The sequence below is a fragment of the Phocoena phocoena genome, chromosome 14 (genome assembly GCF_963924675.1).
Source record: "Phocoena phocoena chromosome 14, mPhoPho1.1, whole genome shotgun sequence".
NCBI classification, from domain to species: Eukaryota; Metazoa; Chordata; class Mammalia; order Artiodactyla; family Phocoenidae; genus Phocoena; species Phocoena phocoena.
In genome coordinates this window covers 9570232-9584388 of record NC_089232.1, presented here as the reverse complement: position 1 = coordinate 9584388, position 14157 = coordinate 9570232, and the positions used below count along the sequence as shown (strand labels likewise).

At 59.3% G+C, this 14157-nt stretch overlaps 1 protein-coding gene across 1 annotated transcript; it reads right to left on the bottom strand.

Annotated features, from left to right (window-relative positions):
- Nucleotides 1-11450: 11450 nt before the first annotated feature.
- ADRA2B (adrenoceptor alpha 2B) lies at nt 11451-12794 on the bottom strand. The gene has a single exon (XM_065891307.1). The coding sequence runs from the start codon at nt 12792-12794 to the stop codon at nt 11451-11453; it is 1344 nt and encodes a 447-aa protein (XP_065747379.1).
- Between the last annotated feature and the right edge of the window lie 1363 nt (nt 12795-14157).

The following is a 14157-nucleotide window of genomic DNA, read 5'->3' as shown; positions in this document are numbered from 1 at the left end:
TCCTGCCTGAGACAGCAGCCATTAGTCTTCTGTGGAGTGTGGCCTCCATCAGGCCTCCTCCCAGCTTCCTGCCCCCACCAAGGCTCAGCTCGTGCTGCACTCCGTCCCTCAGTGCTCTGTAACCTTGTACTGGAGTCCTCTCCGTTGCCCATTGGACCCCTACACACACCCCAGCTCCCAGGGTTCAGGGTGGTGTGGACTCTCTCTGCAGCCCTTCAAACCTGGTACAGAGCTCAGCGCACTGGACAAGCAGGGCAGGAAGGAACCCAGATGTCCAGGTCGGCTCAGCACAGGGCCCTCCAAACTGCTTATTTTCGACTGCCCATCCCAAGACCGCAGCCAAGACGGTTATGGGGGGCAGCAGGTATCACCGGGGGCAGCCTCTGTCCACCTCCACAGTCCCAGCAGTTCCCTTCGGCCCCAAACTTGCACGCTCCACTCACAGCCAGCCTGCCCAGCTCCCCAAAGATGGCTCAGCCAACGGCCCATATCTCTCTACTATTCTTCCCTCCCTGGGAGGAGTTCCAACAACTATAGCTTTCTCCACCTCACCACATCTCCAGGGACACTTTAGCACCCTGGAGACTGGTGTCAGGGCAGCTGACCAGCCAGCCCTTACATCTTCACTATTTGCCAGGCACTGTCAGTCCTGGGATATGCAGTGAAGAAGACGGATAAATATCCCAGCCCTCGTGGAGCTTATAGTCCAGGAGGGGACAAAGATAAGGAAGGATAGGGCTTGCCTAGGATAGGGTGGCGCAGTGGTTGAGAGTCCGCCTGCCGATGCAGGGGACGCGGGTTCGTGCCCCGGTCCAGGAAGATCCCACATGCTGCGGAGCGGCTGGGCCCGTGAGCCATGGCCGCTGGGCCTGCGCGTCTGGAGCCTGTGCTCAGCAACGGGAGAGGCCACAACAGTGAGAGGCCCGCGTACCGCAAAAAAAATAAGGAAGGATAGGTAGGTGAAATAGCTACTATGCCGCTGGAGATAAGTGCTGAGGAGAAAACCTCCAGCAGGGAAGTGAGATAAGTGCTTGGTTGGGGAGGGGGCCGAGAAGGTGCAGTGGGGAATGATGTGCATTGATGGATGGGGGCTGCCAGATTGGCCCATTGCTGTGGAGCACTGTACAGGTGAAGAGAACTGAGGCTCAAATTCCTCTCCTGGAACACGGGGAGCTACATCTGCTCAAACCAGGTGATCACAGCAGCATGACAGGCCGTTCAGCTACTGGGGCTGGGTGACCGTTGAACAATCCTTGCCTTACTTTATACACTCCTGAGCGAATAAGACCTCCAAGTGCCCCCAGCGTCCCTTTCCCACTCTTCCTGCCCATCTGCAGCCCAGGTCAAAGTGTGAAGGCCCAGGGAATTCCCTGGCAGTCCAGTGGTTAGGACTCGGCACTTTCACTGCCAAGGTCCTGGGTTCGATCCCTGGTTGGGGAACTAAGATCCCACAAGCTTCAAGGTGCGGCCAAAAAAAAAAAAAAAAAGTGTGAAGGCCCAGGAAGTCCCCAGCCTCACCCAATCCCCACCATGATGCCTGGCCTTGACCCCTGCAACCTGCCCCTAGACCTTCCCTCTGCTGGAACCTGTGTTTCCATATGCAGCTTTCTCGGAATCTCTGGGGTCCTCCTGGGAGCTGACATTTGATACCTGAGTACCCCCTACTGCAGCAGCAGTGCAGGAAGCCTAGAGGTCTCCAGAGATGACTCCCTTTATCATCCCCAGTAGCTCCCCTCACATCGCACTGGGTGGCCCAGTCCCCCATGCCCACAGAGGACAAGGCCAGGATTCCCCCTAGACCTAGCTGCTAGGTTTGCACACCAGCTGCTGCTATAGTTTGAGAATGCCTTCCTGGCACTGCCTGTAGCCTCATCTCAGCTCATAGAGAGACGATGGCCTCTGCTACTGATGTCTGTCATAGGCACAGTAGTAAGGGTGTAGACACAGATGTGGTGTATTTGACATTTGCCTGAGAACACTTCCCTCCCAGCAACACACTAAAGAAATCCTGGCAGAAGCTCATGGGAGCATCGGGTGACAGAAGGCCGGTAGAGGAGATTCCATACACAGGCTGAGGCCATCTTCCAGGGCAGAGTTCACCCTCCTTCTATCAGGCCACTGAGCAGTGAGTCAGGGGACACCTGGGAGACAGGGGCTTCTGCCAGCTCACCTTGGAGAGGACCTGGGCTTCCAGAGGAGTAATCATAACGGCTCTGCCATTTGTGGTGCCCTCTCTGCACTCCCACACTCTACTAGGACATTTTATGTATCATCTCTTCCTCTCAACACACCTCTCCAATCTTAAGGTAGTTAAAATGGAGGCTTGGAGAGGTTTTGCGCTTTGTCTGAGGCCACATGGCCAGTAGGCGATGGAACCAGGTTTGACTGTAAATCCAAGTACTGCTTTCATGCTGCCACTGGGATGACCCAACCAGGCCCTCTCCCTGCCTGTCGCCTCTCTGTCCAGCCTTCTAGTCATCCACACTCCGGGATGGGTCCCTGCCATCACCTCCCGGGATGCCCCGGTGCTTCCCCAGCTCTGCGGGACAGTTCTCCCGCCTGTAGCTCAACCAAGGCCAGGATGGAATCTTCCAACAGAATTTCTCTAGGAAGCTATGGGAAAACAAAACAAAACAAAACAGAAAAATTAAACACCAAATCAGAGATGCATTCCTGGAGCGCAGGGTTCCCAGCTTTAGGTGACTAAGGCCAAGGCTGTCCCAGATTGCTGGGAAAACTCACTCGCTCAACAGATGTCCCTGTGTGCCTGCTCTGTGCCATGCTGTACCTTTAGGCGACGAACAGGTATCAGGCAGAGGAGTCCCTGCCCTTGCCAGGGAGGCCCCCTGGGCACATGCGGCCACAGCAGGGGTTACTTAAAAACCACAACTTCTCCTTGTGTCATTCTAGGCCATGACCCCATGGGAGCATGTTTTCCCCAGGAGCCCCCCCTCCCCTGCCTGCCCCTCCTGGAGGACCTCAGCTCACTTCCTCCTCCATGACCCCCCCAACCCCCAGCTCAAGTCCCCTTCCAGCCTTACTTTACACACAATGTCAAGCACAGGCTCGCTGCTGCCACCACCAGGCACACGCCCACCCCGCTGTTCCACCAGCCCCCAGCCTGCCTTGGGGGAATATCTTTCAAGATGGCCCTTCTGAGGGCTCCCCTGGTGGCGCAGTGGTTAAGAATCCGCCTGCCAATGCAGGGGACACGGGTTCGAGCCCTGGTCCGGGAAGATCCCACATGCCGCGGAGCAACTAAGCCCGTGCGCCACAACTACTGAGCCTGCACTCTAGAGCCCATGCTCTGCAACAAGAGAAGCCACTGCAATGAGAAGCCCATGCACCACGACGAAGAGTAGCCCCCGCTCGCCACAACTAGAGAGAGCCCATGCACAGCCACGAAGACCCAACACAGCCAAAAATAAAATAAATAAAAATAAATTTATTTTAAAAAAAAAAAGGGCTTCCCTGGTGGCACAGTGGTTGAGAGTCTGCCTGCCAATGCAGGGACACGGGTTCGTGCCCCGGTCCGGGAAGATCCCACATGCCACAGAGCGGCTGGGCCTGTGAGCCATGGCTGCTGAGCCTGCGCGTCCGGAGCCTGTGCTCTGCAGCAGGGGAGGCCACAACAGTGAGAGGCCCGCGTACCACAAAAAAAAAAAAAAAAAAAAAAAAGATGGGCCTTCTGAGACTTCCCTGGTGGTCCAGTGGTTAAGACTCCACGTTCCCAATGCAGGGGGCCCGGGTTTGATCCCTGGTCGGGGAACTAGATCCCACATGCATGCTGCAACTGAGATCCCGCATGCCGCAACTAAAGGATCCCGCATGCCTCAAGGCACAACGAAGACCTCTCACAGCCAAATAAATAAATAATTTTTTTAATTAAAAAAAATTAAAAAGATGGCCCTTCTAAGTTTCATGCGACCTAGATTTCCCTGGGACACAGATGTCATGGGCAGGACAGGGAGGTGGCTGAGGGGTGTTACATGAGCCTCAAGTGGGAAGGAGATGGAGGCCATAAGTGCTAGCAGAGGAGGAAGCCTGGTGGGCAGGTAGGGGAGCCACTTCCTCAACAATACACAAGCAGAAAAAGACAGGGGTGAGGTGGGGGCCAGAGACCACTGACTCAGTTCCCCCTCCTCTCTCTGCCCCCACCCAGGGGTTCCTGGGGAAGCACCCAGGACATCATTTGAACCATGCTCTAGTCCAAGTCCACCAGACAATGAGGAATTTGAAGCTCAGAGAGGTGAAGGGATTTGCCTAACATCACACAGCAATTTGGCAGCCTGGCTGGGACCATGACCCGAGCGTCTGGACCCTGGCCAGTGCTTCTGAACCAACTGAGGAAATCCTTCAAGTAGCTGCCAGCCCTGTGCCCACCCTAACTCCAGAAGGGGATGGAGAGGCCACAGCTGGGATTTGTAGCTACGACAGCTGTGTCAAAGTAATACCTGACAATGGGCACTCAGGGACCTAGTGGGGCCTGCTGCCTGTGACCACCCGGCCCAGCCCTCTCCTGCACTGGCCCGGGGAGGGCCGGGTTTAACCCTCGCCTGCCCCCAGTGTCCAGGGACACCAAGCAGCAGGCTCAGGCAGCCTCTCACGCTCCCTCCCTCCCAGCTGCAGCTGGGCTGGGGTGGGAACTGGGATGACACAGGGACACCCGGGCTCCCCACTGCCAGAGTCCGGCCCTTTTCCTTCTTGAAGCAGCCCAGGTCCCCATCCAGGTGGAGGTAGTGGCATTCCATCTGAGCCCTAGCTGCTCTGAGATCAGAGGGGCCTACCCCTGCCAGCTCCAGAAGGGGCATGCCCGCTCCCCAGGGAACTCAGGTCAGGGCCTTTGCACCCTTGGTTGGGGCCCAGCATCTCCTCTGCCTGCCGGGGAGCCAGGAACCCCAGAAAGCTGCAGCAGGGCCAGAAATAGCCCCGACTTGCCAGGGAGGGAGGCTCTTTTTTGGTTCCCAGTGTGTTCCGATCCCCTTGCCATCACAATGGTCCACAGAGCCTGCCGGCCCCAGGAAGAGTAAGGACAGTCCCCAAAGGAGAGGCAGAAGTCAGAGGGCCAGGAGGAGGAAGAGGGGAGGCTGAGAGAAGGGGGAGCAAATTCCTGAGGATTGGAAGTGGGAAGGGCCAGGGGAGGAGAAGGGAGGGGAGAGAGGGGAGAGAGGAAGGAACAGGAGTAGAACCCCAGGGGTAGAGGGCGGGTATTAAGAGGGGGGCGCCTCTCCCTTTGAAATCACTAGATGGTCACAAGCCAAGCCAAGGGCAGGAGACTTTGGCCAAGAGCCAGGCGAGGGTGTAAGAAGATCAGAGCCAGCAAGCCCTTGGGAGGGTGCAAACTGACATCCAGACTTCTTCCAGCCCCGGCCTTCTGACCACAGCCTTCCTCACACTGCTGCTGCTGCCCGACAGAAGAAAGGACGGATGCGGGAGCTCGAAGAATCCCAGAATCTAATTTTAGCTGAGTGCCCCCACCACCCCCGATAACAGCCAGCAGAGCCTAGAAGGGTGGGAGCTCCACACCGCCTGCCTGGTGCCAGCAGCAGGGAGATTGCCCCCAAGCCGTGGGGTCTCTGCAAATGAGACCCTCCAGCTGACACAGGGCAGGGGCTTTGTTGGGCTGGGGGCCCTGGGGCCTGCTCTCCTGTCTTGAGGAGGTGGGCGCTGAGGCCAGTGAGCGCCATAGTTGAGAGTAGGTTGGGTGGGTTTGTGTGCCGGCTCTGGATGACCTCAGAAAAGTCCCTCAACCTCCCTCGGCCTCGGTTTCCTCACCTGTCCAATGGGTCCGATTGATCTCAGATGATGCATGTCAGGCACTGGCCCTAATGACTCAGAGCGGTCGTTATTCCTCTCGCCACTGCCTGATTCAGGGGGCCCTGAACTGTTAGGTCATTCCAGACCCGGTCTGCATCTGCACTGAGATACAAAGGTGAGGAAAACAGACCTGATCTGCCCAGGAGCCTGACTCTAAGGACAACTGATTAACTCCAGGAATCTCCATGTCCGGACCTTCCTGGGAGCTGGGCTGGGGGTGGGGCAGAGATAAGTCCTCAAGCTGGGGAACCCGGGGACCACTGGGGTAATCCCTTGTGGGCAAACAGGGACACTGAGGCTCCGAGAGGGACCCAGCATGGCAGAAGCAGGAGCCAGATGACGGCAGAAGCAGGGTATGACCCCGGCCTCCCCACCACCTCCCCAGTGATTTTCACTAGCATGGAAATCCTACCCCAGTCCTGCCGCCCACAGCGACCAGGCCTTCTGAGCAGAGCTCCCGGCCTGCACCAGGAACACAAAGTTGCCTAGTGTCAACCCCAGCTGGGTAGATGCCTCCTCCCCAGCCAGAATCAACCTCATTTGCAAGTGGTAGCTGGACAAGGTCTCACGCCCCCTTCCCAGCAGCCCCCCACCAAAACACACATGATGGAGATCGTGCGGAGGAAGGGGAGGGGCAAGGGCCTGATGAGCCCACAAGCCCCCCTCCACCTTTAGTCTTGCTGGCAGGTCAGCCAGGCCCTCCTGCCACGGGTACCTTCTGAGCCAATGGGCCAGGAGTGCATCTTGCAACAATGCTCCAAAGAGCAATTCCCAGTGCCCTGATTTCTCAGCAGCTGGTCTGAGGCAGGGGCTGTGTCTAAACTCTGTTTCAACGGTACCCCCTGTGAGCTAAGACCCAGATTCCCACAGAGTGGGTGCAGTTGAGGGGAGGGGTCTTCCTAAGCCCTCCCCCACCATGTCTTCTCTAATGGCGCCTCCCTTTGGTCAGGGACATCTTAAGAAAGGAGCCTCCAAAAGGTAGAAGTGCCTGGCCAAGACGGCTCACCCGCTGGTTTTCTGTCCCTGCTCTCACCTCCAGGGCTTTCACCAGGATTACTCCTGGGAGAAGGAGGGCTGCATCCTCACCCCCTATCTCTGCTGATCTGAGCCCAGCTCATTGACCCACTAACTCTCAGATGGGCTCCAGGTGAAATCAAAAGTGAGTGCTACTTACACAGAACAGCAGGAACGGGCTGTGAGAGGAGGAGAAAGCCAGAGTGGGAGACAGGGGTCCTGGGATCCAGCTCCACCTGCACCACATATTACCCTGGGCAAGTCCCCAGGACTCTGTATCTCAGTTTCTTCATCTGAGAACTGAATAAAGTAGCAAAATGGGGATGAGCCTGGCACAGGACCTGGCACGCAGCAGACTGTCAGCAGATGTTTCCTGAATGTGAGCCTGTTGTTCTTTGAGTCTGGTTACAATTCCTTCAGTATGAAGCTGTGGTATGGTGGGCACAGACTCAGACGACCTAGGTTCTAGACCCGGCTCTCCCACCACGTGGCTATGGAGTAGGGGGTGGGGAGGTCCAAAGCAAGTTATCTTTTTTGGGCCTCAGTCTCTTCTTTAATAACATTCAGGGACTGGACTGAGCTGTCAGGAATGGAAAACCTGTGACACACATACCATCACTTACTCATTCCCTAGCAGTGACAGACATGAGCAGTCTATCACAGCACTGCTGCCAACTGAATCCATCCAGATGCAGCTTCAGAATCCCCTAACACCCAGCGCCAGCCCCAGTTTCCTCTTCTGTAAAATGGCCACACCCAGCAAAGTTATGAGGATCAAACAAGACATGTATTCAGAATGGACTGCCAACAGCTCAGCTCTAGCAGGAGTAATTTTCTGCCACCATCTCCAGAGATTGGGTAGGGAGCTCTTCTCCCATTCTAACAGCAGAGAGTGTGGTCCAGTAAAAGGAGCTTGGGCATGGATGACCTCAGGCGAGCCATTGCATCCTTTTTTTTTTTTTTTTTTTTTTTGCGTACGCAGGCCTCTCACTGTTATGGCCTCTCCCGTTGTGGAGCACAGGCTCCGGACGCGCAGGCTCAGCGGCCACAGTTCACGGGCCCAGCCGTTCCGCGGCATGTGGGATCTTCCCAGACCGGGGCACGAACCTGTGTCCCCTGCGTCGGCAGGCAGACTCTCAACCACTGCACCACCAGGGAAGCCCTGTTGCATCCTTTTAAGCCTCCATTTCCCTGGAATAAAATGGGCTGATACTTACCTTACCTAAAAGGATTAAATGAGGTAATCAGCGGAAGCAGCCGAAGAGCCAGGGGCTCAGTAAATGGGAAGAGGTGAGCTACCTTGATCCGCCCTCCTCAGGCCCGGCGCCTTAGTGATGGGTGCACAGGCTGGTGGGAGGCGCTGGGAGCTCCTCAAGGCAGGGCCTGGCTTCCTTGTAAAGTCCTCAGTGAAGCCCTGTGTCCCCACGTCCACCAGTGATGGTGAATACATTGGAGTCTCTGGTCGTTGCCGCTGGCAGAAGCCACGGCCCCCTTCAAGTGGGAATGCTTGGCTGTGGCGGGGGTAGCCTCCCCCCACTGGATCTGGGCCGTCCCCGCCGGGGCTTCATCCCTCCCTGGGGTCTGCCATTGGCATCAGCCTTACCCCACCCCCTGCCGCCTGCTCCTGCCAGCAGCCGGCTGCCTGGCCTCCCCTGCCCACAGAACCAGGCCAGCCTTGTTCGGGGGCCAGAGATTACCTTCTCTGCGGTGACAGGAAGCCTGGTGGACTCAGCTCCTAACCCAACTCATAGGGTGCCTTTGGGGCCTCAGACCCTTCACCTGGGAAGCGAGGAAACTGAGAGGAACCGTCAGCAGGCCTTCCAGCTCGGAATCTTAGTGCTGGAGAGCCTGACACAAAGCAGCTCCATCCCACTCTCCTGCCCCTTGCTGAAGGCAGCAGCTTAAAACATCCCTCAGGGCTTCCCTGGTGGCGCAGTGGTTGAGAGTCTGCCTGCCGATTCAGGGGACACGGGTTCGTGCGCCGGTCCGGGAAGATCCCACATGCCGCGGAGCGGCTGGGCCCGTGAGCCATGGCCGCTGATCCTGAGCGTCCGGAGCCTGTGCTCCCCAACGGGAGAGGCCACAACAGTGACAGGCCCGCGTACCACAAAAAAAAAAAAAAAAAAAAATTCCTCAGAGTGACCCTCCCTCACCCCTCCACCCCTCCCCTCCCCCTCCTCCTCCCCCTCTCTTCCTCCCCTCCCCTCCCCCTCCCCCTCTCCTCCTCCTCCCCCCTTCCCCTTCCCCATGTCCCCCCCATCCCATGTGGGTGGTGTCTGACCACCTCTGCTGGCCCCCAGCTGTTGTGCCTGCCCGCCCATCAGGGCTGGCTTCAGGCTGACTCTTGAACTGCCACAAATTCACCATCACAACATGTTTTGCCTGTGCTTTCTCCTGCCCAGGATACCTTCCCGTCTTCCCTCTTGGTACACTCCTGATCTTCCCCCAAGACCCTGCCCAAAGGCCATCTCCTCTGGGATGCCCTCCCTTCCTTCCCTTCCCGGGAAGCCAGTCTCAGGCTCCCCTGGCGACTCTCGCCCCCACTGACTTGTAATGATGGATAAGGGATGCTGAGTGGACAAAGCAGGCAGGCAGGTGTGTGGGTACCAGCCAGCCGCACCCAGAGGAGGAAAGAGCAACTGGCCCTGGGAGGGCGCCCATATCCAGAGTCTACTACTCAAGTAGGTGAGGAATAGCTACTCCTGGCAGCCCTTGGACAATGAGGACACAGCTTGCTTATTACAAAATATCCCTTTATTGATAAAATAGCTCAGACTTAAAAAAAAAACCTGCATATCACAACAAGGGAGTCACAGGCAACGATAGCAGGGGTTGCATGGGGCACACGTAAGACCAGTCAGCAGATGTCATAAGCCAGCCCCTCCCCCGGGGCCCAGTCTCCCCAGCCCTGCCGGAGGCAATGCACTGGCCTCACACTGAGACCAGGGAATGAACTGGACAGCCTCCCACCCCAGGAGGGACCCTCTTTGGTCCCCTCCATTCTCTCCACCCCAGAAAACTCCCTCAGCGTCCCTCCAAGTCTAGCCAGGCCCATCAGCGTGCCAGCAGCGTCTGTGCTGCTCAGCCCCGCCCCCAAGACAGGATGCTCACCGGCTGAATGGTGAAGCCAGGTACTCGCATGGGGAAGACTGCAAGACCTCCTCCACATTCCCTCAACTGTTCCAGGTGCCAGTTCTGGGGTGGGCGAGGGGACCAGGAGGGAGAGGCCCATGGAGGCCCATCGGTGGGGTGGAGCAACGTGGCTGGGTCTGAGATGGACAGACGGTACCCACCCGGGGTGGAATCAGTTAGGCATCAAAGGGATCTATTTAACAAAAAAAAAAAAAAAAAAGGGATCTATTTGGGGCTTGGAGCCCTGCCCAGGAACTCCAGTGGGAGGCTCCCCTGGGAGTCCATGGGGCCCCTTCTCACCTGCTCTAGCCCCAGCACCCCACCACATGCCCTCATCTCAGACCATTCCCACGCGGTGGGTATCTTTAGCGATCCTGGGGAAACAATGTGCCTGCTTGATGACAAAAGACTTCTCCCCCGTCGGGGGGGGTCCAAGCCAATGAAAACCCTCTTGGTGTTGCAGGTGAAATGTCGAGAAGCTGTCACGCAACGTGATAACTCCAACCTTGGCAGGCGTAAGAACACATTCTCAAATACATCCTTTAACTGAAATCGTGGTTCTGTCTGCGACTCCCCACTTCCAGTTTGGGGTGGGAATTTACACCCCAGGCACAGAGCAAAAGTCTATAGAGAGACAGGCGGTGGTAAACCCAGAAAAGGGGGATTTTTATATCACCGAATAATCACATTTTCTGGTTCTCTAGCGCGTTCCCCCACGGAGCTCAAAACTTTCTGCGAAGCCTTTCATCTCCCTGCAGCAAGGAGGCGGCAAGCTATTGTTGCCCTGGGTTTTGCAGGTGGTGAACGCTAGTGATTAGGGCTCTCCCGTGGAGGCAGAGGCCAGACCCCCAGACCACCCCCCAGGAGGCATCCACGCCCCCACCAGCCTCCCAGAGGGGCGCCGGGTGAGGAAAATGATCCACAGTTCTGGAGTTACAACTCCAAAAGCAGGGGGAAGGAGAAGAAGGGCCCAAAGATGGTGCCAGCCCATAAGCCCCCACCCAGGGTCTAATGGGGACCATGGGCACACAGCACGGATGCCCATCATCATTTCTGCCTCTTCCTCAGCCGCAGGCCCTCCTGGAAGAAGCGGAAGGCTGGCTTCCTGCTCTTTTCAAGGGGAAGATGAGAAAGATACAAAACGCCACAAGCAAGTGATCAACCAGAAGACACAGGGTCCTCAAGGTTTGCAGGGGTCTGGGGTTCCACGAGGGAGCCTGGCCACAGCTACATTCAGGAAGGTCTAAGCCTCATCCATCTGCCTGTGCAGAGGCAGGGGGTGGAGAAGATGGCTCTCCACGGCCAAGCCAGCAAGGGGAGGCTTCAAATAGACCCTGCCCCTCCGAGGGGGTTCCCGGGATGAGGCCTGCAGGACCAGGGAAGGGACCAGACAGCCCTAGGGAGGTGGCCACATACAATGGGGCAAGAAGCAGGGTGGCCCTGGCACCACCTGGCACCAACCCCACATGGGCAGCGGGCAGGCGGGCTCACCAGGCCGTCTGGGTCCACTTGCGGCAAAGGATCCTTCGGAAGGCACGACGAAAGTCCTGGTTGAAGATGGTGTAGATGACAGGGTTCAGCGAGCTGTTGCAGTAGCCAATCCAGAAGAAGAACTGGAAGAGGCCGTGGGGCACCTTGCAGTGTTGAGGGCAGATGGCACCCAGGCTGTAGCTGAAGAAGAAGGGGAACCAGCAGAGCACGAAGACGCCGATGACCACGGCCAGCACGAACGTGAACCGCTTCTCCCGGGTCAGCTGCGTCCGCCGCCGCCACCACTGCCCCCCCGCAGTGCCCTTGCCCCTGACCAGGAGCACCTGGCCACGTAGGGTCGCCAGCAGCCGGGAACCCTGTGGTTGCTGCAGGGATGGGCTGCAAGCTGAGGCGGGAGATGCTGCCGAGGCCTTCGGCTCACACACCCCGTCCTCCTCCTCTTCAGCCCCCTCCTCCTCTGGAGATGTCCCACAAACACCTTCCTTCTGACCCTGGCCTGAGCTGGGGCGGGAAGGCCAGCTGGATGGCAAGGCGGGGGTCCCAGGGTCTTCAGGGGTCTCCCCCTCGTCCTTCTCCCCAGCGGGCTGGGAGCATCCATTGGCCTCTCCAGCAGTAGCCAGTTGAGAGGCCAGAGTTGGCAATCTGGCTGAGGCCGAGACTTCCCCAGGGACAGGGTGGGGCTGCTTAGACCCACCCTCCCCAGGGCCCCCCTTGGCCCTGGGACCTCTGCAGTGGCTGCGCTTGGCGATCAGATAGATCCGCAGGTAGACAAGGATCATGATAAGGCAGGGTGCAAAGAAAGATCCAATGCTGGAGGCCAGGATGTACCAGGCCTCTTGGTTGAGCTTGCACTGAGGGCGCCCTCGGGGCTGGGGAGCCGGGTCGCCCTTGTAGATGAGGGGCGGCAGCGAGATGACAGCTGCGATGAGCCACACGGTGAGGATGACGCATTTGATGCGGCGCGGGGTGCGCTTGGAGTTGTACTCCAGCGCGCGGCTCACGGCCCAGTAGCGGTCCAGGCTGATGGCACACAGGTGTACGATGGAGGAGGTGCAGAAGAGCACGTCGAGCGCCAGGTACACCTCGCACCAGGTGCGCCAGAAGTACCAGTAGCCCAGCAGCTCGTTGGCCAGTGAGAAAGGGATGATGAGCGTGGCCACCAGGATGTCGGCGGCGGCCAGCGACACTAGGAACAGGTTCTGCGGGGCTCGCAGCGAGCGGCTTGTCAGCACAGCCAAGATGACCAGCGCGTTGCCGAAGATGGTGAAGAGGATGAGGAAGGTGATGACCGCCGCGATGGCCGCAGTGGCCTGCACGGAGTAGGGCTCCTGGTGGTCCATGGCGGGGCCGGACGCGGCCAGAAGGCGCGCTGCTCGCCCAGCGCGTGCACAGCCGGCGACAGCGCTTTCCCACCCAGGTCGGCTAGACGAGGGTGTCGACCCCCTGGCTGAGCTGAAGGTGCTGGAGCCCCATGGCCAGGCCGAAAGGGGCCAAGAGGGCGGGGGACGCCCGGGTCCGGCCACCGCCCTCCTACATCCTCTTGCACCGGCGCCCGGGCTCCCTACCGTCTGCCCCGGAGAAGTTTACCAAGATGTCCCGCTGCCGTCCCCGCCCCGCCCGGAACGGGGGGAAAGTTGGGCGCCGCCGCTGGGAGGCTGCTGGACTCACCCTGGGGCGCGGGGCCCCGGCCGGCCGGGCAGGGGGCGCGCCGCCGGTTCTCGGAGGACGCAAGGAGGGCGAGGCCCGCTCCGCTCCGCCGGCTCTAGCCCGGAGCCGCGTCTGCAGGCAGCCCGCCGCGGCAGGGGAGTGGGGAGGAGAGAGAGCGCGGCTGGAGTAGGGAGGAGACTGGAGGCGGGAGCAGGAGGAGGGAAGGGAGGCGGGGCGGGCGGTGAGACCCAGGGTGGGTGGAAGGTGCGCCTCGCTGAGGGGTGGGCGGACCGCAGCCTCCCGGCGCTCCCGGCCTCCGCCTTGGCACCCCTACTCCGTTTTCCTCCCGGCCTCCGCTCTGCGGCAGGTCAGAGGGGCCCGGCGTCTGGGGTCTTCGGGACCAAGGGAAGGATGCTGGCAGAAGTGGAAGGGTCGGTGCACGCGGGGAGCTGGGACGCGGCGCTGGCGGGTCCGCGGGCGCCGAGGCGGGACGTCTCTCCTGAGGACTGCGGGGCTAGGACCGAGCCCCCGGGTCTAGGACAGTGGGCGCGAGCAGACCTCCCCTCCCACCACCCAAGAGCTTCAAGGAGAGGGTGGGGGGTGTTTCGGGGCGCCGGAGCATAATAAACCACACCCGCTGACCGGAGCCCGCGAGGAAAGAAGCCCAGCGGAGGGCGTGAGGTGAGCCGAGAGACTGCTGGGAACCCCTTCCCCAAATGCTTTTCCGCACAGACTGGACTCCGTCGGGCCTGCGGAGCCCGAGGAGGCGCGCGTGGCCAGGTGGCGAGCGCCCCCTGCCGCCACCCGCCTGCCGAGCTCGTCCGCGGCCCCCAGAGACCCGCCGCCTGCCGCGTCCCGGGGCCACTGAGAAGGCTCCCAAGCCCGGCGCGGGGGGCAAGCGAGTGCTCAGAGCCCGGGCTTGACGACTTCGGCTTTCCCGTTTCTCCTGCAGCTGCCTCAGTTTCCTCCATTAAGGGCAAAGAGGTAAGAAAAAAACCTGGCTTGGACCCAAGTCTCAACAACTGAGACTCAGGCGGGGGCGAGAAGCGGTGGGGG